Source organism: Antennarius striatus, chromosome 8, assembly GCF_040054535.1.
Source record: "Antennarius striatus isolate MH-2024 chromosome 8, ASM4005453v1, whole genome shotgun sequence".
Lineage (NCBI taxonomy): Eukaryota > Metazoa > Chordata > Actinopteri > Lophiiformes > Antennariidae > Antennarius > Antennarius striatus.
The window spans coordinates 10375602-10401255 of NC_090783.1; the positions used below are offsets into that span (position 1 = coordinate 10375602).

Genomic DNA, 25654 nt, shown 5'->3' on the forward strand with positions numbered 1-25654 from the left:
TTTTTCTTTGCAGCTTTTCTATTTCTAAAGAAACTGTTTATTGGGTTTAAACATCTGTTTGGGGCGGCAGTGGCTCAGTAGGCTGGGAACAGGTGGGTCACCAGTTCAAGTCCCAGCCCAGACAAAAACACAGGGGAGGTGCTGGTCTACCTCCAGGGCACAGCTGAGATGCCCCTGAGCAAGGCACCAACCTCCCAACTGACCCCAGGCTTGTGGACCATGGTGCCTTCGCCTGCGTCTTCATGTTAAGTTAGGGCATAAATGAAATTTCATTGTGTGTGTGTGTGTGTGTGTGTGTGTGTGTGTGTGTGTGTGTGTGTGTGTGTTTGTGTGTACCACGTGTGCAGCATGCTTCAGTAACGATAAAGATTTATTTTGCTGTCATCAGTTTCACCTTCAGATTTACCTTCTAACATTTATCTGACGGTCAGAACGACAGCATCTTTATTTACGGCGCGTCATCGCTGGAGAGCGCTGCAAATGTTGGCTCTAAGTTTGGTCATTTTTGTTGGGGGGCGTCGGTTGTTGTCACAGTCCATCACACGGTAGTTTCCCATGTCTCTTTAAATGCGCGTCGCGTTGATCCTTCATGAATGAAACCGTGTGACCCAAACATCAAATGACTTCTGGCGCCTCCGATCTGAGACCAGAACAAGCGAGGAAGGAGTGGATTTATCAGGAGACCAGCGAGAAGGCGTGAGCGGAAAAAAAAATCATTTCTCCAACCGTCTCTCTCCACACCGACTCGACCAACCATTCGCGAAACCCGACCTTCGAAGGCGCGGTGGGCGAAAAGACGCCGGTAAGACTTCTGGTGAGTCAGCTATATATGAGTCCAACCTGAAATATTTTTTGTAAGTGCTGAATACATTGCTGTTGTTTTGCTGAGTGTGCACGACGACCGCCGCTGCCATGTGCGGATGCGCTTGTGCTGCCGCTTGTCCCGGTGTGCGCTGCCGCCGCCGCCGCCGCCGCCGCCTGTCCAGCCCAACTCACAGCGACGCCGCTGCCGTTTAAAGGGCAGCGGTCTGATAATGCTGAATCATCACGATCCTGTCGTCACAGGCGTTCGTACGCGCTCTCCCGAGAACGGCTCCGGTCACTTGAAAGGCACGCCGACCGGCAACCGGCGATGTCATAATAAGACAGACAAAGGGGGGAGACGCGGCTCACGGCTGTCGCGCTGCTAGAAGAAGCCATGTGTCGGAATTAGAAAACCGCGCGTTGAGTTGGAGAACAGGTCGGCTCGACGCGCCGCCGATCCGGTCAGGGATTCCCTCGTGCTGTGGCCGTTGTAGAGGTTGGTGTTCGGGCTCTGTGAGGGTCCGGAGAGCTCACAAACACGTCAGCTCAGCGGTAGTGACTCCGGCTATCCGCGGTGTGCGAGGTGCTGAAGCGGCGGACACCAACGGGGAGCCATCCGCCGCGTCGACTCGTCTTTTGCCTTCCGCGCAGGTAAGATGGCCCGCTTCAAAGTCGATGTGGTTCGGTTTTTGAGTTTCTTTTGGAGATTTGACACCGTGTTGTTGATCCGGTGCTCGTTTGTGTGACTTATGAAGTCTGTTTTTACCTAAACAACTGTAGCTGTTGTCGCGGTGCCTCCGTGGCTGTCACGCGTCCAGCGGCGAACCGGAGCGTTCCAGCTGTTCCCGGTGACTCCACCGGAGCGACCCGTGTTCCGTCGGGCCCACGGTGCGTGGATCCCAGGTGAGCCCAGGTGGAGCGTCTGAGTGACTCGTGCGGGTATATTTTTGTTTGAAACGGAGAGAACCAGTCTGCTCCCGCGCGTGCCTGGCTGGACACCGGCCGGGCTCGCGGCAGAGATGCTGATTCATCACTACGTTGTTATTTCTCAACGTTCGCTCGAGCCGAGCGGAGGCATGAGGGAGCCATGGCAACATGGCACCGGCGGCGGGCGGGCGGACAAAGGTCTGGCGCGAGTGAACGGCGAGCTCGGTTTTTATGGGCCGGCTTGGCTCTGGAATAAACAGGCTGTCACGGAGCGGATGTTGACGTCTTTATGGAATAATTAGAGCTCGCGTGGGCTAGAACGAGTATTTAAAATGTCACGAGAGCTGAATTTGTTCGTTTTTATTGAGGTTTGATTATTCAGCGCGGCTTAAACACACACATCAAAATGCGCTTGGAGCAAATGTGAAGAAATAGCGCGCAGGCCGCGCAAATATGGTGTAAATTATTTAGCTGACTAAATTGTTTTTTTATTTTCGGGTCGTGACATGAATAAAACATTTTCAAATTCAGAGGCAGTCAACAGTCAAATGATCCCAGCTGTACTACTCTCACTCACGTTTGGTTAAAACAACAAAAGAAAAGCAAGTAAAGTTTATTTATAGCACTTCTGACGGACAGCAGCCACAAAGGACTTGTCCCAAAAAAAATCAAGCTAAATTAAATAAGTAGAACTAAAGAAAAGGAAAAGAGAAGATGCCTGCTCATGAAAAACTAACCTTTTGTCTTATCTGTGTATTTGTCCAAAATAAAAAAAAGCAAATCAAGCTGGGGAGAGCACACACCCCTGTGGCAGTTAGCCTAATGTGTAGTATTGATTTGCTCATCAGCCCTCACAGACACTTGTGCTAAAAAAAGAAAAGGCCCCAGTGAACTGTAATGCTTGCAAAGGAAGATCCTCTGATTGATCTCCTGTAGATGGACCATTATCTGCTGCCTAGTAGCAACATATGAGCGTTGCATCTCTTAAACACTGAAGAGTGGGTTAATAGGGAAGCTCTGTGGGCTGAGGAAAAACAGAAACTTCACCCCCTAATGACTCCATATCAGCAGCTTTAGTCGCAGTCAGCACTCTGCAGAGTGTATCAAAAGTATGTGGTAAGCAAGTTGGCAAGTATACTGTAATAGAGGGTCATAATGATGAAACAGTTGTATCAGTGCTGGGGAGGGCAGCAACCCACCCCCTGTCTCCCCCACCCCCCATCTCTCACTTTCACGCGCTTTTATCAATTTCCTTTCTGGTTGTATACACACACACACACACACACACACACACACACACACACACACACACACACACACACACACTCACACACACACACACACACACACACACACACACACACACACACACACACACAAACGGGGCTAAACTTTTTATACTTGGTATCAGTATTTAATCAGTGCTTGAAGTGCATTTCTCTGTCAAGTACTTTCCCCATTTTTCCCTGGTGTTCACAGTAATTGAACGCTGACCAATGCTTATGTGTGCAACTTTGCTGATGGTGGCGGTGCGGCGAAGCGCATGGAGCAAGGGGGGATGAAGGAAGAAGGAGGAAGAATGAGAGATGGGATTTGCGGAGAGATTGAGAACAAGGACCTTTTTGTCTTCAAGGCATTCCCCTGAAAATGCTGAGGCGAAGCAAATGCGCTCTCGCTTGACAGATGGCGTTTTCACTTGTTACTTACCACAGCTAGTTTCTTTGCCTTGTCTGGTGCATGTGTGTGAATGTGTGTGTGTGTGAGAGAGAAAGAGAGCATGCGAAAGGAGCAGGAGATATAAAACACCTACAAGACACTAAGATCTGGTGGCTCTAGGGGCTGTGATTTGTGTGTGTGTGTGTGTGTGTGTGTGTGTGTGTGTGTGTGCACGTGTGAGTGAGAATTACCAGCTGCACTTGCAAGATGCTGGAGGAAGTTGTAGCATGAGGAAATGTTTTATATCGTTCGGTTTTGCACCTTATATTTACTTTATGTTCAATTTCTACAACTGAGGTCACATATGTTTTGTTAAATTTACTTTAATTAAAGTATGTTTTTACAATGTAATTATATTTTTATCCAGGTTAAGATGTATTTTAGGCTCAAAATATTAAACTATATTTACAGTATTAGCTCACTTTAGAGTTCCAAATTGCTTGTTTGTGTACTTTGGAAGGAAGCTGGAGCCCAGAAGGATGTCAGACAGGAAGAAGTTCCAAACTCCCTCAGGTCAGGATTCAAACACACGACACTGTCATTGTAAGACGACAGTCTACCTGCCCTTGGGAAAAAAGGGTCTGCACATGTGCACACAGTGTATCCATGCAGAACATCTCAAAAACCAATGGACAGAAATAAAAAGAGAAAAATTAATTCAAATAAGCTTGTTAAACACGTCTTATTAATTAAAGCACTTTAGATAGATAGATAGATAGATAGATAGATAGATAGATAGATAGATAGATAGATAGATAGATAGATAGATAGATAGATAGATAGATAGATAGATAGATAGATACTTTAATAATCCTGGAGGAAATTGCACATATGTATATGTATTTATACAACAGGTCAGAATCAGTTCTTTAGGTCCGGTTTGTCTAGATGAGCATTGTTGACAAAAATACCAGCTTCCAGTTTGGAACTGATACCATTCCCAAGCGTCTGATTAGATATCTCAGTGTTATAAAAGTGTTCTATTCAAATCGTTACATTTTCTCAACAGAAGCCGATCACCTCTAAATTGATTCACTGTTTGATTTTGTATTGACAGTCGTACAAGAACTGTTCACTGACGAGACACATTAGTGGGAAAGTTCTGATACCAGCTGGGAAATATCCATAAATAATATTACAATTAGCAAACAAGACAACAAACAGAGCAAGAATTCATTGTCAGCGTTGGGTGTTTTTCTTTAAACTCTTGGTTCAAGTAGTTTCTTTCTTATTATTCAGTTTGGTGTTCATGTAATCTGTAATATGAGGCAGTCGCTAATGATGCGCAGCAATATACTGTAACATGTGGCTTTGTTGTGGGGCTACAGGACCGGATTGTTCCCAATTTTATATTCTCCTCCTCGTGTGCGTTTTTTATGTCTGCGTTTTTGTAATCTTGTGTACTACTCGAATCTATTTTAGAAATATCATGTTCTGCTTGCAGATTTCTGAGAGCGAGAGAGAAGCTGAAAGAGAGAAGTAAGAGCAGGAATAAAAGATGGAATTGGAGAGGAGGTGAGGGAGAGAGAGAGAGGCAGAGAGGGAAGGAAGCAGCAGGGCAGATCAATAGTTGAGTGTTTTTTCTCCACAGTAATGATGAAATATGGTGTAAGCAGATCTGGTGCATAATCATTGCTGTGCTCCACTGTTTTTCTTGCTTCCATGAGAGTGTGCTGCTTGTCCTTGTGTTCTTTTGACTTTGTGTGTCTGCGTTTTTGTTAAAAATCCCTCCACAATGCCACATTTCCTTATTAACAGAAAACCGTCGGATAACCGAGAAAAACGTAAAATTAAGATAGATAAATTCCTTTCTGACGAGTGGGAAAGATCAGAAGGATAAAAAATGGTTAACAAGTTGAAGTTCAATTGGGACCATTTGTCCTGAAGTGGTTGTGGTGCATTCAAGGACTAATATTACAAATCACTCTCATGTTGGACTTCTGAGCTCCAGGTGAAGACAGACTCATCCCCACCTGTACACAAATAGACACGTACATACTCACCCCGCTGCATTACAGTTTTTTGTTGTTGTTGTTGTTGTTGTTGTTGTTTAGCTCGTAGTGTTGGGATTTGGGGACTGGAGCAGTGTAGATGCAAGGCCCTGGTAACAGGACCAACCTTACCGGCGGTTGTCTACCAGTTGCATCATCTCCATGCGCCTCAAATGCCGCATTTTCCAACTGCAGTGTGATGATCCCAGAAAAGGACTGTACGCTTTTCTGATTTTGCTCTTAAATAAAAAAACCCAGACAAACAGCAGGTCAACACCAGCGAGAGAAGAGAGGGAACAAAGATGTAAGTGTCACGGCCAGCTTTTTGTCTTCACCTGCGGCGTCAAATTATTTCTATTGAACAAAGGTTCTCATCAAATTTCTGCATTGGAAATCACCTTTTAGCTGTTTTATCTAACTGGTAATGATTGACATTGTTGATTAATCTGCCCTTATTGTTTGCATTGAATGAAGTGTTTAGTTTTAGATGGTAGAACATTAACATAAGATCAGCTACATGTCGAAATATGCTCAGAATCCAGTTGATATTCCAGAATATTTGTGGAAAGATTCACTAATAATTAATAATAACACAGACACATCGCTAAGATGTGATGAAGTAACAGGGAAACTGAGCTGCCTTTGACCTTTATGTCAGCTTCTTTAAATCCTTTGCGAGATGAACTAAAATATTTGTCATGCATTGGACCGAAAAGCTAACTGTATATCATCACTCCAGGACAAGTGCGCATGCGTGCGCTATTGTGCCCAGTTTGTGGATGAAACACAAAATCTGTCATTCCATCTTAAATGACTGACAGCAACCGGGGGACCTGATCGTGGTCAGAGAAACCCTCTGTGTGTGTTTGTGTGTGTGTGTGTGTGTGTGTGTGTGTGTGTGTGTGTGTGTGTGTGTGTGTTTTGTCGGTGATGCACAGGAAGGTAAAGCTGTCATGTCATTTAACTCCTCTCCATGTGAAATAAAGCAACACAACATTCTTTCTCCTCTCTTTAAAAAAAAACACTTATGGAAAAAAGGTGCCAGAGCTCAATTGCCTGACAGCGCACTTTTTTTTGCTTGTGTTGGGAAATTTGTCATCACACTCTAACTTACTACCTGGAATGGGAAAAACGTGTCGACGCCAGGACTTTTTCTGCCCTTTAATAACACACACACACACACACACACACACACACACACACACACACACACACACACACACACACACACACACACACACACACACACACACACACACACACACACACACACACACAAACACCGTCTCACACTAAACTGGCCCGTCCACAGCGAGCTCCATCCATTTATTTCACTCTGCCCACAAGGAGCTTGACTCCTGCTCCCCGGGATGTCTCCTCTTGGGGTTCCTCTGTATTTTCTCCATCTCCTTTTCTTCATACTCTCTGTTATCACGCTTATTTCACGCTCTGCATATCTCCCAATTAATAGCTTCCTTCCTTCCCCGCTCGCTCAGACCCTTGTCTTGTCTCCCCCTCCTGTCTCCTGCTCCTCATCCTCCCTCCGTGGGCCTCCCACCTCTCTGTACGCAGGTTGCCATTATCGCTGATCTGATTCCTAATTCTCAATTAGCCTTCACGCGGTGCACGTTGTCAATTATTTACGAGCTCCCTCAACACCCTCAGCCCACGCTGGATCAATGAGCACCAGGACTCTTCTTCCTCTTTTTATAAAGAAATAAAACTAAAAGAAGGCCGCAATCAGGAGTTTTGTAGGGCTCTAAGGTTTTGATTCCCTCTCCCTGCCTGTTTGCTCTCTTTATGTCTTTCCATCATGTCATGTCTGCGTCTTCGCTCGGCTGCTATCCATCCTTTGTGTTCTCCATTATTGCTCAGAGAGTTGCCTGAGGGAGGAGGTGCAGTCAAGCCAGTTGTTGTGTTGGAATTATTCAGTACACAGACTTGCCACAGCATCACAAATGACCTCTGACGATCTATTCCCGATCATCCTTTAGACGCGCCTGTTTCTGCTCATGTCCTCCCACACACACCGGCCTCGGGTCATTTCTGAAGCCTTTACTCTGGCTATTTACTTTTCTGTGTGTGTGTGTGTGTGTGTGTGTGTGTGTGTGTGTGTGCCACCAGCTTTGAAGAAGGAAGACTCTTTCCTAGAAGCTCCTCTCTGGCCGGAGCGGAAGGTTTTTTTCTCTGAGCTCCGTCCGTTTGTCATCCTGCTCACCACCGTTACACACCTTCTCTGCTTTGTTTCCTTTCTCTACCGTCAATTGTTGTGTTCTCATCTCTGGTGTGAGGAACTAGGGGTCGGGGTGTGGGTTGAGGTTCTGGGGGTCAGCAGCAGCTTCATTTCAGTGGCTTTAGCTTCACAACTTTTCTAATTGAAGGTTTTAGTGGTGGTCGTCGCTGAGTTGAGGGTTTTTTTTTTACCCCAATCCCTCTCCATCCATTCTCTCCCTCTCTCCCCACACCCCCTTCATACCCAACAGCTAAGCTCTTACAAATGTGTTGAGGATGCATTTTCACCCCCTCCTCCCGCCCTCCTCCTGTTCCTCCCTTCATGCCTACCACTCTGTCCCCCTTCTCTCCTCCTCCTCCGCCTTGCTCTCTTGCCTCTCTCTTTATCCTCTCTTCTTTTTCCCTTGTCATTTGCACCCCCCCCCCCCCCCGTCCCACCTCCATACTCAGCATTTTTCTCTGGGTTGTGGGTGTGATGTCTCTGCTGTAACACTAATCAGCTCTGGAGACATCAGCATTCTTCCAGTTCTCCTCCACCACTAGGTCCTCCTTCTCCTACTTTTACCTCCTCTGTATTCATCTTTCTGCTCCTCTCTCTCTCTTACACGCTTTATCTTTACCTTTTATGTTTGTCTAGCCATATTCCAGCACATCTCACCTCCTTCTCTCCCTTTCCCCACATTCGTGCACATGTGTGTGTTTCTGTGTGTGTGAGAGAGAGAAACTGTGTGTGTGTGTGTGTGCGTGTGTGTGTGTGTGTGTGTGTGTGTGTGTGTGTGTGTGTGTGTGTGTGTGTGAGTGTGTGTGTGTGTGTGTGAGTGTTGTAACTGTAAGCGGCTCTGCTCTTGAGTTGTCAGCGTTCCTTTGGTTGCTCCATAAAAATACAGCCTGCCACAGCAAAAAAGCTGTCTGTTGTAGCAACAGTGAGCGTGGCATTGACCACACTGCAGCAACCACCCCCTAAGCATTCTGGGAAGGACACCTTTGGTACTTTGTGTGTGTGTGTGTGTAAGTGTGTGTGTGTGTGTGGGTGTGTGTGCTCAAGATGAATGGCGATGCCTTTGCTCAGCAGCTGATCTTTAACCTGGGTGACTTACACACATTTGTGCACAGACACGCCGGTTTATTGCGGTTACCGTGGTGTCAGCCGGGTTCTTGTTGACTAACCTTGATGAAATAGACCTCGACCTTAATGCACCGTTCACTGAGTATACTCTATTAACACTCCATTTATGACTGCTCTGATGATGGAGAGATGATAAGAGGTACACTCAAAAGAGCTGAAACAATTATGGTATGTCAATCGATGTACCAGTAATAATATTTGACAATTCTGCTAATTAATGAATTCATTTATTGAATTTTAAGCCAAAAGACTGAATTACCTACCGGTAATTAGTTCTGTCCCCCCAAATGTGAACAGTCTTGTATGATAATAGACTTCGAGGATTAAATATAAAAAAATCTTGCTTAAGCAAATTGTTGACGCTTCTTGGAAGCTGAGATAAACATTTATCACTTCATTTGACATTTTATTCAATTAATTTGAAACAATTAGCCAATTTTAAAATGTTTAAAATGTTGTTATATTGGACAAGGCATAAAATAGAGACAGACAGAATGAGGGCGTAGTGAGAGTTTTAAACAATAATAAAATAATCATTACATCAGTATCTCATCAGTGTAACTAATTTTTTTCTAAACCACAATAATTAAATTGATAACTCACTGCAAAACAATGTCATTTAAAGTGAGTCACAACAGCAGAACGTCACATAGAGGTTATATAAAATAATTATGATGTGATAGCTGCTTTTTTTTCGTGAATTCTTTTCACAATTGGTTTTCGCACATCTCAATAACGTTCAGACAAGTAAAGAATAAAACAGCAGAGCGCTGCATTCACAGCCAGCTCAATTTCTGCACCGATCAAGCATTATTCAGCAGTTTTTCATGTGTTTTATTGTGCCCCATTGGCATAGCCCAGTGTGTGTGTGTGTGTGTGTGTGTGTATGAGTGTGTTTTGTTTGTATATAGATTGGGTTGCGGGGGAGGGGTTAGGGTTTTTGGGCACAGGAGAAATGCACTAATGCCTGGCAGGAATAAAGCCCCCCCCCACCCCAGTTTTTCCTCTTCCTCTGCTCTTCCTCAACCCAACCCCCCAGCAGCTCCCGTCAGTCTTTATGCAATTTTGATCCATCTATTGTGCGATGATGACCCTCTGGCTGTTGGAGGCTCCATCCAGACAGGACATTCCGTTAAATGATGTAGTGAAGTTTGGAGCTGCAGTGCTTCGGATCCGTTCCGTGTGCGTTCACAGTGACTTGTGTGCATTCGTTGCGTACCTTTTTCTTTGATCTAAGGCTATTTATAACCTCTCGCAAACACTCTCACACCCTCTCAGACAGACAGGCAGAGGTGCATTGTGGGGGAGGCTCGCTGGCAAGCTCAACTCCTGGCCCTTAAACAGAAAGATAGAAAAATGATAGGAGAGCAGACACACTGCCGGCTGTCACTGATCACTGCACAAAACAGGGAGCGTTTTTTAAATTACACGACTCGTTTCTGACTTTTTTAAACTTGGACACACACACACACACACACACACACACACACACACACACACACACACACACCCTCATCTTTAAGGAAAGGTGCTTGATCGTGGTGAGGGTTGCACAGACATTTGTGGATGAGGGTGAGAGATCAGCAATATGCTGAGTCATCATCACCGGTCTCATGATGATTGCTCGGCGTCGGCAACAATAGCCACACACTATCACACACACACACACACACACACACACACACACACACACACACACACACACAGGCCGACCACACAAAGCGTCTCGTTGAGCGTGGAGACGCTCGTCTGTGCTGATCTCATCTCATCTCTCAACTGTCTTTGTTGACTTCTGATGTTTTCATCCTTTTGTTTCTCGTCTTCATGTTGGCACAAGTGTGTGTATGTGTGTGTGTGTGTGTGTGTGTGTGTGTGTGTGTGTGTGTGTGTGTGTGTGTGTGTGTGTGTGCGTGGTGTGTGTGTGTGTGTGTGTGTGTGTGTGTGTGTGTGTGTGTGTGTGTGTGTGTGTGTGTGTGTTTTAGGGCCTTAACAGTCGGTTTTCCCCTTGAGTCCTTCCCATAAATTTGACCACTTCCCCTTTTTCACGAATATTTCATACCTATTGGTTTAAAGCCAGCCAATAGAAGTGTAACAACACGAAGGTGGTTGGTACTGACAGTGACACCACCAGGAAACAGGAAGTGAGTCTATGTGTCACTTTCACTCACGCGCCACAACAGGGATGTGTGACACTTGAACATGCTGCTACAACAGGTTTAAGGTGTGTGTGCGTCCACTTGTCCAGCTGCATGTTCGTACACACTGGGCATGTTTAGCTGATGGCAGTGATGGACTGTTGTTGCCTCTGTGTGTTACGTACATATTGCTCATGCTTTTTGGATCTCTGCAGGTCTGTTCAGAAGAGCAAGGCTCTTGTGGCATGACGACGAATATCAAAGGAAATAAAGCCTTGAAGGTGAAAAAACGGATTTACTTTAAATTTTCTGTGTTTCCTATTTCCCACATTGACCTCACTCCTCTTCTTCCTCCAGGTGAAGCGTGAGCCGGGGGAGAATGGCACCAGCCTCACCGATGATGAGCTGGTGACCATGTCGGTGCGGGAGCTGAACCAACACCTCCGAGGGCTCTCGAAAGAGGAGATCCTGCAACTGAAGCAGCGGCGGCGCACCCTGAAGAACCGGGGCTACGCCGCCAGCTGCCGGGTGAAGCGGGTCACCCAGAAGGAGGAGCTGGAGAAGCAGAAGGCCCAGCTGCAGCAGGAGGTGGACAAACTGGCCAATGAGAACGCCTCGATGCGGGTGGAGCTGGACGCTCTCAGATCGAAGTATGAAGCGTTACAGACGTTTGCCAGGACTGTGGCGCGGAGCCCCACTGTCGGAGTCGGGGTCAGGGCAGGAGGTGGGGGAGGCGGGGGAGGGGTGCCGTCGTCAGTGATTGGTCCACTTATACCAGGGAAGGTTGCCACGGCGACAAGCGTGATCACAATAGTGAAGTCAAAAACAGACGCACGGTCATGAGGGAGCGAAAGGTAAGCGAGGTGGAGGTCATCCGCAGCAGAGCAACTCTTCTTCCCTGGCAGCCGCCTCTCCTCCATCTGCACTGACTTCACACAGCTGGGCGATCTTCATCGGCATGTTCGCGTCACCCATCCCTAAGATCAGTGCAGCTGCAGGAAAGGATGGAGCGGGAGAAGATCATTAAATAAGCGAGCCGTCGGTCAGCGCGTGATCATTTAGCACAGGACAGACACACACAGAGTCTCTACGGTCGCTGAATTCAGTGGAAAGTCAATGAATTGGAAAAAGTTTTATTCCCGTATGGAGAAAAAAAAACATAATTACCTAGAACACTGGAAAAACCACGCAAGTTTATTTGCCATTTTCATCAGTCAAGTGTTCAGTGTCGAGTTTAACTGCTGGTAGATCTCATCAGATATCTGTACGTGCATAGTAATCCACACTAGAAGCAGCTGAGGAATGCTTGAATTCTCCACACTGACAAAAATATTCAAATACGTATTAAATCAGGAGATGGTGTTAGTGTATTCCTACAAGGACTGACACAGTGTTAGAATACACAGGGTTTAATGTGACCTGCAGAGGAAACTCATCTGGTTCTGCCAAGCCAATAAACTTTTAAGAAACTACTATAGAAAAATATATGTAACACAATGGTGGTAAATGTATTTCTACTGTTTTGTACTGTGTCGTAATTCACATGAGGTCCAAAGTGTATTCTCTGTATGTCAGTTGTTATATATCCGGAATTTTGTGAAATTCTGTGAAGCGTGTTTGTTTAGGTATCGCTGTATTTTGTTAATTAGTTACTCTCACTTGTTCTATTCTTTCTCTGTCCTTCCATTTGTCGGTTCCAGCATTTCTGGGATATAACTTTAAAAAAAGATTCAGAGAAAAGGAGATTCACTTCATGAAACTCATTCATCTCATCTGAGTTTGTAAGAAGTCGCTTACTGTTGGAGTTTCCTCTCAAAACTAGTTGAGTGAATTGGAAGGGCAAGTGCCTTGGTATCCCATCATGAATCAAGTTGAGGCGGAGATTTGTGGGCATTTACAGGTGAGTGGGTGTACCTGTGCTCAATGGGAAACACTGATCTATCAGGAATCAGATTGTGACAGCATTGAACTCTGGTTGTGCGTTGCTGTTCGAGCTGTGTAGAACCCATCAGGACATTTTCAGAACACTCACTTATGTGACTTGACAGTTGAAAAGATGGCGTCCGTTATGTCTGAGTGTCCATTTGATTGGCTGCTGACTTTAAATCCAGGTTGTGATGCTCGCAGTTTGCAACCAGTTTACGTTGCATCCCTCTTGCTTTTAACAGTTGAGGTCCTTTTTGTTATTTTGCCGTCAGCCAATCAGATACTTCTCTTCATTTCAAGTCACACAAATGGGACGTCATCTCGTTGGATCTTAGCATAAAAGTCGTCTTACGTGGTGTAATATCCTGAAAGAATCTTTGTCTATGTATTATGGAGTCTCGAATTTTATAAAGACGATTATCTTTGCATTGTTTGTAACTACCTGTAAAAAAAAAAGGTGTAACAATCTGTTTGATATACAGTATCTCTATTTTGCAATTGTACCAAAAGTGGCTTAACTACTGAATAGCTTTGTTTCTCTCTAGTGACTAGACGCGTGTGTAACCGTGAACTAGTGTGTGGTGTGTTGTGTAGGTGTGTTACGAGGTAACTATAATGTTCACTATTTCATGGATACGACTTTGCTCCTCGTTAGATTTCACACCGAAGTGGGCGATGACACTGTGGGTAAATGCACTCTTTCTCTAACCGTAAAGTCTTCATCCTCCCGGCCTCATCGCTCGGCTCTGGCGTGTTGGATTCACCTGATTCTCTTCTGCACGTCTAATTTGTGCATTTTACTTTCTTTAGCAGACCCTTTTCTCCATATTTAAGAGCAGGACTGTGGGGCTTTGGTGGGATGAGGAAGGGTTTGATGAGGTAAAGGATGTGAAGCTCAACAGTGTACCTTCACGGCTGCATCACTCCGACTCCTTCAATAAGTTATTTTTGTAGTGTGTGATTAAGGTATTTGTTTTGGCTGTATACACTTTATATAGTTATGTGTATATAATGTTGTTCCTGTTTGTTTTTGAACTGTTCAGTGTCAGGGAAGTGATGCAAATTTTTTTCTGTATTTGGTGCTTTATGAAGTGACAAAAATGTATTCTGCTATTTAATAGTTTTATCTGTCAAAAAGGTGGGTTTACCTGATAAAGTACAGTTGCCTCAAATGCTTTTTATTCCACAAGTGGGACCCTGATTTAAGCAGAGTCATTGAATGACATAAAAATAGGAGATACATGCAGCCTTTTACCCAAACCGCCACGTTTCCACTGTGAAGGAGTTACTGTAGCTCGCCGACTGCCGTGCAGTTAATAAGAAAATTGAGGCATGACTTCATCTCTACCCTACATTAATCGAAAGTGAAATTTAAATATGGAAAAAGAGAAAAGGCATCGGATGGGGTTGGGGTTTTAAAACATTATTTCTTCATTGTCTTTATTTTGATAGCAGCTTGCGTGCTCGGTCAAGTGTGAATAAGAAATACGAACATGTTACCACAGGAAAACATGACTTTCAGCTACTAAATATTAGTAGTTATCTCACCCGGGCTGCATGTGTTCTATATTTTAAGTACATATCCTGTTTTTTTTAACCATCATTATTCCATTTTCTCATGCATTAGTTTTTTATACATTCTCCATCAGTCTCTTCTTTATAATTGCTTGTTGCTTGTGCTGGCAGGTCCTGTGTGGTGGGAGCGATACAGAAAAATAAGAAATATACAGCTTCTGCTGATGTTTAGATTTTATCAAGTTGAGGCAAAGCATCAATCTTCTCAGCGCTTGTCAAACTTTATCTGCTATCTGTGGCACCAAGCTGTACTTTGTTGCTCCTCCTGTTTAAATTGATGCATACTGTGATACATAAATGCATTAACATGGTGGCTGCTGTCTTATAGACAACTCTAATTATATAACGTATGTAGGGAAAAATCAGACCTCCTGCCACATGGGAGCAGTGATGCTACTGTACTTGTGTCAAGTTTTGTAACTGCAGGTTCCATATGAAGTGGTGGTTTTTAAGTAAATAAATAAATTAAACGGATAAGTACTTTTGAAATTTAGCAGAACCCAAAATGCTAAACACAGTGTGGCTGCCATCCAACTCTTGAAAAACGAAACAAAACAGTATTTGTCTGCTTTCTATATGAATGTGGTAAAAAATTTCACTTTCTAGCTAAATTATCGGAGTAGGCGTGGTCAGTGATTCTCAAACAATTGGTGACTTTTTATGATGGAATTAAATCGCTTGTATGACACACTGACCTTATTTTCTTCTGCCTCTAGAGGAGTCATGTACTCATGAAATTCCATCACAAACCCAAGCAATTGCTGTGAAGCCACTTGTATAAATATTTTACAGAGGTAGAAAGGAGTGGTGGGGACACACCTGATAAAAGGTCTCGCTCCCCTGGCAACCGTCAGCGGCGGGCTGTGAGGCCCCGCTTCAGAATGTCCCTTAAGTCTTGAAGATGCAAATCATTAACTCCTTATCATGCTGCTTGATCCATTGGTGTGTATTCGTTCAGTTGTTTTGCTTGTCTGTCACGCCACTGGACTCCGAGAGCCCTTTCACCCACCTCCAAAGCCGATCAATTAGAGTTAATGAGCCAAGGATTCCTTTGATCGTTTGTTTGGTGTTTTGATCAATAATCATGTTTGCTTTGTCCCCCCCAGCACACACACACACTGGACTGTTCTCATCAGTTACATATTTGTCTTGTTTTCAAATCATAATTCTAGCTAGATTATACAGTATATATACATTGTTAGTACCCGCTTCTTCCGCTGTCGTGGGTTGCGAGGTTGCCTTCTATAACTGTCTGAGGGACTGCTCAGATGATGGGGTTAGGGCGCTGGGGGTGATCTGGGAAAAAGAGCTGGGTGTAATGATAACAGAGATGTGGGGGGATATCTGGGATAATGCAAAGTAAATCACAGTCTGTAACTGGAAAAAAGCACTACAGCTACAGTAGATTTTTGTTTTTTATTGCATTTTCCTCCATCAAACCACACATATCTGCAAAGGAGAGTTCGGCCAGTTTGCTGTTAGGGTCTGGGACATATTTCTGTGTCTCAAAGTGGGTTATGGTCAGTTTAAAGCTAGAGAAATGCACTGACTTGTGTGAATATGGCAAAGCCTATTCAGAAAAGCCCTTGTATTGGAAGTTGTGTTTTGTAATATTTCTCTATGGGGTATAATAAAATATTCTATGACAGTACTTTCTATGGGAAATACTTAAAATGTGACAGTCTTTGTATTTATCTTTAACTAATTTATTTCACTTGTTTTTGCAATTTGTAGATGCGTTAAGTGATGATGACGAGCTATTTGTAATCATGGAATTAAGTGTTTCATCATCTGATGAATCTTAATTTATTGTTGTATATACTGTATGTTTGTTGATAAACAGCTTACTTTATTTTGTATATGACCAATAAACATGTTTTCGAATGGTCTAATTTTTTTATCTCTCTTGTGATATCACTAACCATGTCACCAACCATGTAGCTGGATTTACCTCCTGTGATTGTCTTCTTGACCCTTGTGAACCCCTCGGGATAAAAATGGACATTTTTGTTGTTTTTAGCTACCTACCACGTTACACTCTGTTGCTCAGTGATCCTGATCTGCCTTGGCCTCCGCAAACGTGATCCAGGAGAACCAGCTGTCCCTGCAGCAGGACCACGCCGACACGCTGAAGAGGCTGCAGGCTGGGGTTTGCAGATTATACCTGCAGTGCACAGATGTGTTGTGGTAGCTCATCGCGGAAGCTTCTGACTGGTCATACATCAGTGAGGTCCAGAAGCGGGACCTGCTGAGGAGGTTTGAGGAGCGGGAGGCCCAGCTGAAGCAGAAGGAAGAGGAGAACATGGAACTGCTCCGGGACCTGGAACATGTTCCCCATGATCCCCATGTCCTGGAGAACACCATCAAGGAGAGGAGGAAGTAGTCCGTGGAAGAGCTGAAGATGATGAAGATGAGCCACAAACTGGCTGCTCTGTCCGGGGAGCTAGATTTAGAGTAACACTACGTTTTTGAAAATCCTGCTTTAATATGGTTCTGTTCTTTATATATGCTGTATCTTTCTACTGACTTATTTAGTTTCAGTAATGGTTTAGTAGAAAACACAAACGCACCTCAAATATCGAAAAAAGTCACTGCACCACACGAAGGGAATTATAATCGCTTAATCTTCTCCTTGTCCTTTCGGCTTTTCCCTTCAGGGGTCGCCACAGTGAATCAATTACCTCCATCTAACTCTGTCCTCTGCATCCTCTTCTCTCACACCAACTACCTTCATGTCCTCTTTCACTACATCTGTAAACCTCCTCTTTGGTCTTCCTCTAGGCCTCCTGCCTGGCAGTTCAAAACTCAGCATCCTTCTACCAATATATTCACTATCTCTCCTCTGGACATGTCCAAACCATCTCAGTCTGGCCTCTCTGACTTTATCTCCAAAACCTCTAACATGTGCTGTCCCTCTGATGTACTCATTCATGATCCTATCTATCCTGGTCACTCCCAGAGAGAACCTCAGCATCTTCATCTCTGCTACCTCCAGCTCTGTCTCCTGTCTTTTTCTTTTTCTTTAACCTTCATTCCTCTCCTTTCCAGGACACACCTCCACTCTGTAGCTTCTCCTCCACCTGTTTCCTGCTCTCACATCAGATCACAATACTTCTCTGCCACTCCAGACTTCCTCATACAATACCACAGTCATAAGCTTTCTCCAGATCCACAAAAACACAATGCAGCTCCGTTTGGCCTTCTCTGTACTTCTCTATCAACATCCTCAAAGCGAATACTGCATCTGTAGTACTCTTTTTTGGCATGAAACCATACTGCTGTTCACAAATGTTCACTTCTACCCTTAGTCTATAGCTTCCACTACTCTTTCCCACAACTTCATTGTATGGCTCATCAGCTTTATTCCTCTGTAGTTGCCACAACTCTGCACATCTCCCTTGTTCTTAAAAATGGGCACCAGCACACTTCTCCTCCATTCCTCAGGTATCTTCTCACTATCTAAGATCCTGTTGAACAACCCAGTCAGAAACTCTACTGCCACCTCTCCTAGACACATCCAAACCTCTACAGGTACATCATCAGGACCGACTGCCTTTCCTCTCTTCATCATTTTCAATGTCCTCCTCACTTCATTCTGACTAATCTTTGCTACATCCTGGTCCACAACAGTTGCCTCTTCTAGTCTTTGTTCTCTCTCATTTTCCACGTTCATCAACTCTTCAAAGCACTCTTTCCATCTTCCCATCACACTACTGGCACCTGTCAATAGACTTCCATCCCTATCTTTAATCACCCTAACCTTTTGCACGTCCTTCCCATCTCTGTCTCTCTGTCTTGCCAACCGGTATAGATCAGTTTCTCCCTCCTTACTGTCCAATCTAGCATACAAGTCATCATAAGGTCCTTGTCTGGCCTTTGCTATCTCTACCTTCACCTTACGCTGCATCTCCCTGTACTCGTGTCTACTCTCCTCGATCCTCTCAGTGTCCCACTTCTTCTTTGCCTTTGCCCTCGTCTCCGCCTTTGCCGTCTTCATCTTCCTCACCACCAGAGTCATCCTGCACACCACCATCCTATGCTGTTTGGCTACACTCTCCCCTACCACTAATGTGCAGTCACTGATCTCCTTCAGGTTACAACGTCTACACAAGATATAGTCTACCTGTGTGCTCCTAACACCCCTCTTATAGGTCACCCTATGTCCCTGCCTCTTCTGGAAGAAAGTGTTCAGTATAGCTATTTCCAACCTTTTTGCAAAGTCAACTACCATCTGTCCTTCTACGTTCCTCTCCTGGATACCAAACCTGCCCATCACCTCCTCATCACCTCTGTTTCCTGCACCAACATGTCCATTGAAGTCTGCACCAATGACAACTCTCTCACTTCTAGGTATGCTCTGCATCACTTCATCAAAGTCCAACTAGAATTTCTCCTTCTCCTCTAGCTCACATCCTACCTGTGGAGCATACCCACTAACAACATTGAACATCACACCTTCGATTTCTAGCTTCAGACTCATCACTCTATCTGCCACTCTTTTAACCTCCAGGATAATCCTAACAAACTCCTCCTTCAAGATAACTCCTACTTCATTTCTCTTCCTGTCTACACCATGATAGAACAACTTGAACCCTGCTCCTAAACTTCTAGCATAAATACCTTTCCACCTGGTCTCCTGGACACACAGTATGTCTACCTTCCTCCTCTGCATCATGTCAACCAACTCTCTACCTTTTCCTGTCATAGTTCCAACATTCAACGTCCCTACTGTCAGTCCTATACTCTTGGCGTTCCTCTTCTCTCTCCTCTTGCAATCACACTTTCCTCCTCTCTTTCTTCGACCAACTTCGACAATTTCCACCGGCACCCTGGAGGTCAGCAGCGCCGATGGCGGTCGTTGTTAACCCGGGCCTCGACCAATCCGGTATGGAAGTCATAGGTTTGATTCGCATGTTTGATTTGGCAAAACTTTTACACTGGATGCCCTTCCTGAAGCAACCCTCTGTATTTATCCGGGCTTGGGACCGGCACAATAAGACACTGGCTTATATCCTCTTGTGGCTACATTTGTCCTCTTGCGGCTACATTATAAATGTATTACATTATATATGAATTTCACTTGTCTTTGAAATATACAATGTAGCGACTTCCAAACCAATAAGACGCTGAGTGGCTGACGAAGGGGCTTTCCTTTGTCAGACGCGCTTCCAGGCAAAAATCACCACAATACATAAAAATACATTTAATCCTTTATTAACGAAAAAAGAATAATCAACTCATAAAAACTGTTCACAAACTCATATAAGTGACTCACAAAGTCGTATCAATAAAAAATGTTGCGTGATGTGTTGCATGTTTTGCGTGTTGCGGCGATCAACAAAAAATACGTCAACCCCGCTCACCCTCTCTCTCTCATCCATACAGGTGAGAAGATACCCTATTTAACCTATATTGACGTTCACGCCCACATCCATTTGACCCACTTATTCCTTCAATGAGATCACAAAAAACGACATCACAAACAACAACAAATACAATATTCAAACCATCATCATATCTCATAATACAAAATACCTGTAAATTCATTCATGGCTCCTACACTCCAGCCCCTAATTATTAGGATAACACATAATAATTACCCACATTCATATTATAGTAGACATGAAACAGTTAAAAGCTTAATATCATTAAAGTCCATAACACATATCTTGTCTTCTGTCTTCTTTCTTCCTGTGTCAATAGTAAGTAAAGGCAACAATCAGTCTGTCAAAAGAATTTTTTAGCCATCAGTCTTTGGCAACTCAGTCAAAATCAAAGTCAAACTGGGTGTCAAAGTGTTCCAATATTCAGCAGCTGCTCCTCATCCAGCTTCAGCCTCCTGTAGTAGACAGATCTTTGTTATTGGACGATCCAGACAACTGCTCTTTGTTTTAATCCGCACCTGACGCACAAATCCTTGTCTGTCTGGAAAGGTTTGAAGGACTTTTCCCATGACCCAGGAATTTCGAGGAGCAGTGTTGTCCATAATGAGCACTATATCTCCAAGGACAATATTGCACTTCACTCTGGTCCATCTCTGATGCTCCTGTAGTTGTGGTAAGTATTCTTTAACCCACCTTTTCCAGAATAAATCCGACATGTGTTGCACCTGCTTCCATCGCCTGCGAGCATACATATCCTCCTCCTGGCAGTCTCCTGGTGGTAAAGATGGTAAGGTTTTTAACAGCAAAAGGTGGTTGGGTGTCAATTCTTCCAAGTCGTTTGGATCTGTAGATGTTTTGGTAATCGGCTGGCAGTTATGGATAATGGATTCCACCTCACAAAGAACTGTGTGAAGTCCCTCTTCATCCAGATTTTGCACATTCAAAGTAGAATTTAGGACTTTTCTCACTGAACGGATTAGCCGCTCCCAAGATCCTGATGCGAACCAGCAGGGGGGTTAAAGGTCCATTTAATTCCTTTATGAAGAAGTGCATTATTGATCTGAGACTGGTTCCACTGTTCAATAGCTGTTCTCAACTCACGCTCTGCTCCAATGAAATTTGTCCCAATGTCTGTGCGCAGTTCCTGAACCTGACCTCGTCTTGCTATAAAACATCTGAGTGCATTTATGAAGGAGTCGGTGTCCAGTGAAGTTGCCACTTCAATGTGAGTTGCACGTATAGCCAGACAGGTAAAGATAACACCATATCTCTTCACAACACTCCTTCTGCTCTTCACCTCAAACGGTCCAAAATAGTCCACTCCAACATGAGTAAATGGTGGCTCATCTGGAGTAACTCTTTCAACAGGTAGATCTGCCATCTGCTGGAACAAAGGCTGAGTGTTCAGTCTACGACTGATGACACACTTGGATAAAACGCTCCTTATAGATGTACCAGTCCCAGTAATCCAGTACCTCTCCCGCAGTTTGGCTAGCATGTGGTTACGGCCGTCATGTCCCACCTCATGGTGAATATGCCTCAGAAGCATGTCTGAGATATGGAAGTCTTTAGCCATTATTAGGGGATGTTTAGCCTCCGCGGGCATAGATGATCTACTCAACCGACCGCCAACTCTCAGAACACCATCTTCAACACGTGGGCAAAGTTTGTAAATGTGGCTATAGCCCTTAACACTTTTGCCATTTTGCAGCCTGGAGAATTCTTCTGGAAACTTCTTCCTCTGGCAGAACCTGATGATCTCCAGTTCGGCCTTCTCCAGTTCCTCCACTGACAGACAACTTGGAACTATCTTCCTCTTGATAGGTATGCATAACTTCCTCTAAAGAACATCTTTGTTGTATCACATCCAAATTAGACTGTGAAAGTTCGGTGTTCAATTGTTTCCTCTTCTTGCAACAAGCCAAGAGCCAGTCCTTGAATCTCAACATCCAAGCCACGGATCTTTTCAGACCAGTCCAAGATGAAAAGTAAGTAATCATGCGAGTCACAGCATCACTCTCTTCTCTGGCCTGTACAGCATTCACAACAGCAGCTTTCTTGATCTCAGGGTCATCTGGTGGAAGCTGATGAACGTCCTCAGGATTAACAGGCCATATACACTCAGGTTGACAGAGAAGAGGCAGACCCAAAACCCATGTTAGATTCTTGAGGAATGCATCTGTGGTACACTCAAAATATATGGTCATATTTGTTTTTATTGTTGGGGATTAATTTTTACATGTTATTTTACTGATTTGTCAGCACTTTATTTTCGCCAATTCTAATTGATGAAACATTTTTATATTAACGTCTGTCCTCCCAGATATTAATTTCGTCTTTATTTTGAGACAAAGTAACTCATGTAGCAGGGAAACAGGAGGGCGGAACCTAAGTGCAGGTCGCGTTGCACCCAGGTGACTCTAGGTGACGGACCTCGGCCCCTCTCCTCAGAACATACTGGAGATGCAACAAGGGTGGTTCGTCTCTCTCGTTCCTGTAACTGTTTTCCTGTGTTTTCAGGTTAGTCTACTGTGACAACCACAAAATGACTACCCTCTAAGAGATAATTATTTTTAGCATTATTGACATGCTTTGGTGGCGTTTCTCAACGTATAAAAGTAAGTTTGATGTTAGCTAGAAAACTCCGCCTAGCAAGCAAAGCCGCTTGGCGGGAGTTTCAGAAAATGGCGCCTACCTGTTAAATATTAGGCAGAGTTCATTTGCATATGTGCACATTGTGTAGCAAAATTTTAGTTGTTTTCCTTCTTTTGGCCCTGCACACCTGACAAACATTGTAAATAGAGTGTTTCTGTTGGGATACGATTAAACTAATACTATAGGATCTTTGTTTACTATGGTGCATTAAAGGAAATTACTTGAACAAGCAGATGCATATATTTTTGAATGGCTATTTTCTGTTTATAAAAAGCACTGTTAGTTTCATGTGCCTTTCAGGAATAAATAGTTACAGTATGAAGGGTGAAACTGCATTTTCGTCAGTTTTAAAGTTGTTAGTTTTACTGTATATTAGTCCATTAACATTCCCTATGCAATGAGTTTACTGTTTTAGATTACACCAGTCTTATACTACTGTAAGTAGCTTTCAGTGGATTTTGGTACAGTAAATGTGAAATTGATTTTAGAGCACTACATATCATACTAGCCATGGTAATAGCATAGATGCCGAAAATATGCTTTTGGGACAAAAGTAATATACCATCTGAATCCCTCTGGTTCATGTTTATTTATTTTTGGTTTATTTTGAGTTTTATGTGGAAAATCTTAAACTGACTGATGTGAGATGGAGCGGAATACACTGTGTCCTGGAGTTGAAGCATGGACATACAGTATGAGAGCCACATAATGGACATTGAGACATGAACTTTATTGTATTAGGGAGAGATTAGGGACATGAATGTTTATCATAATGTTGTGAATAATTGTGAAATAAAAAGAGAACATACTGGAGATGCAACAAGGGTGGTTCGTCTCTCTCATTCCTGTGACTGTTTTCCTGTGTTTTCAGGTTGCGAGGCGTACAGAACCACCATTCATTTGTTATTACGTCCCTCAGTATTTGGGACCGGTAACACATCCACTTTCAAACCTCTAGAGGCTACATCGGCTGGGTTGCTTGCAGTGTCGACATACCTCCATTGAGAAGAACGTGAGACCTTGAGAATTTCTGAAACTCGGTTGGCAACAAAGACTTTGAACCTGGAAGTCTCATTCTTGATGTACTTGGCACGTTACTACACAATTATCCTGTTATTTGGCATGTTGAGTTCCTCATTCCTTAATGGTAAGCCAATCTGGTAATGGCCATTCACTTGCTTTGCTGAGTTTGTAACCAAGTCCATAAACCTTTGATCCTCTCTTGACATTCCAGGTTGCTCATCTACACTGCATTCAGGGAAATCCATCTTGAACTGTTGCTGCCAAAGTTCATCCAAATTCACAAATGACACTCTGCTCACTGACAACTCTGGCTGCTCACAATCCATTGCTTCCTCACTTTCTACCTTCAGAGGTCCATTCAAAGTCCATCCCAGCATCGTCCTGATAGCATAGGGTCCTCCATTTACACTGTGAATGATTTGCAATGGTTCCAAGGCCTTAGGAACATTTGTTCCAATCAACAGTTCAATCTCCGCATCTATTTCAGGCAAACAAACTTGTTTTAAATGAGGCCATCCCTGAAGATCCCTCTGTCTTGGAATGTTCCCACTGTGGACAGGCATACGCTCCTGTGTGAAAGTCTTGGGCAGTTCACAGAAATGATCATACTTTAAGCCAGAAACCTTCAATCCCGACACGATTTGGCTGCTCACCACCTTTTCTTGGGCCATTGTCCACAAAAGAATACGTGTCTTCTCTCCTCTGAGGGCAAGCTTGTGCATCAGCGCCTCTGTGCAGAATACAGCTGTACTTCCTTGATCTAAAAAGGCATATGTGGTAACAGTTTTGCTGCCCTTTTTTGACTCAATTTGTACAGAAACTATGGGAAGTTTACAATCATGATCACCAGCCCCAGTCAGACCACTTGACACTAGGGTGCTGTCCACTGTTATCTCTGATTTCTCTTTTTCTTGTTCAGAGTCCTTTGCTTTTTCCTTTGGAGGGATATGAAGAATAGTTGGATGTAGGAGACCACACTTTGCACAAGAAATACGTTTTCTGCTATCTTTGCTGGTGTGTCCTTTACACAAACAGCCAAAGCAGACACCTTTTTCTCGTAAGAAGCCTATCTTCTCTTTGTGGGTTCTTCTCTCCAACTGAGGACACAAATCCAATGTGTGTCCGCCTTCACAACAAAGACACATCCTCCTTGAAGCTTGAAGTTGTTCCTTCTCTTTGGTTCTGGGCTGTGTTTTATTTTTCCTACTGGAGCTACAGTGGTGGCAAAGCTTGTTCCTTTCATCCCAGTGCGTGGCTGCTGCTTGAGTTCGTTCACACCTTTATTTAATGTTGCTGAGGGAACATCCTGGATATTTCCAAACACTGGGTCAGTTAAGATTTTTACTTGTCTCTCAATAAAATTGGTGATGTCACTGAATGTAGGTCTCTGATTGCGCCTCTCTTACAACTCACAGGCTACAGTTCTCCACTTGTCTCTGAATTTGTAAGGCAACTTCTTTATAATGGCGAGCATGTTGGCAGGTAGATCTAGCTCATTCCTGTATTCCACCCCTTCCATGGCATTCGAGCAAATTCTGAGGAAAAGACTGTAGTCTTGGAGAGCCTTTACGTCCTCTTTGTGGATGGAAGGCCAAGACAGAGCCCTTTCCATATATGCAGAAGCTACTTTCTGCTCATTTCTAAAATGCATCCATTTGACTCACTTATTCCTTCAATGAGATCACAAAAAACAACATCACAAACAACAACAAATACAATATTCAAACCATCATCATATCATCTCATAATACAAAATACCTGTAAATTCATTCATGGCTCCTAATTACAATAACGCACTGTTTCTGTTCGATTTTTATCTGTTTGTCTCACAATATATCAGTCAGTTAAAAGACTAGATATATGAATTGATCAGTATTTTTTTCATTTTTATTTTCAAAATTTCTGAATACCTGTAATTGGAAGTGTTTAGGATATTTGCATTTTACCAGTTGGCGTCTTGTCAAACTTTTGACCATTGAGTCCCATTATAACCATATACTGCATTTTTAATATAACTTTTTATGTTCATTTGTTTTATTCTTCATGTAAAATGAAACATGCTCCTCATTCTCCTCAGAGGATTGCAAGACTGTTTCAAGAACCCCCAATACACACAGCAGACCCTCACAAAGATGATCTACCGGCAACTTTGCTGGTAGA

The 25654-nt window shown here is 43.7% G+C and overlaps 1 protein-coding gene across 3 annotated transcripts; it reads left to right on the forward strand.

Moving 5' to 3' along the window:
• The first annotated feature begins 662 nt into the window (after window positions 1-662).
• mafgb (v-maf avian musculoaponeurotic fibrosarcoma oncogene homolog Gb) lies at window positions 663-16291 on the forward strand. 3 transcript variants are annotated; one of them, XM_068321504.1, is made up of 3 exons: window positions 663-814; window positions 11147-11212; window positions 11289-16291. In XM_068321504.1, exons 2-3 carry the CDS (start codon window positions 11177-11179, stop codon window positions 11772-11774), a joined length of 522 nt encoding a protein of 173 aa, XP_068177605.1. In that variant the 5' UTR covers window positions 663-814; window positions 11147-11176; the 3' UTR covers window positions 11775-16291. The 3 variants fall into 3 exon arrangements, with proteins under 3 accessions (XP_068177605.1, XP_068177607.1, XP_068177606.1); XM_068321506.1 differs by lacking the exon at window positions 663-814 and adding an exon at window positions 1371-1455; XM_068321505.1 differs by lacking the exon at window positions 663-814 and adding an exon at window positions 10965-11017.
• The last annotated feature ends 9363 nt before the right edge of the window (window positions 16292-25654 follow it).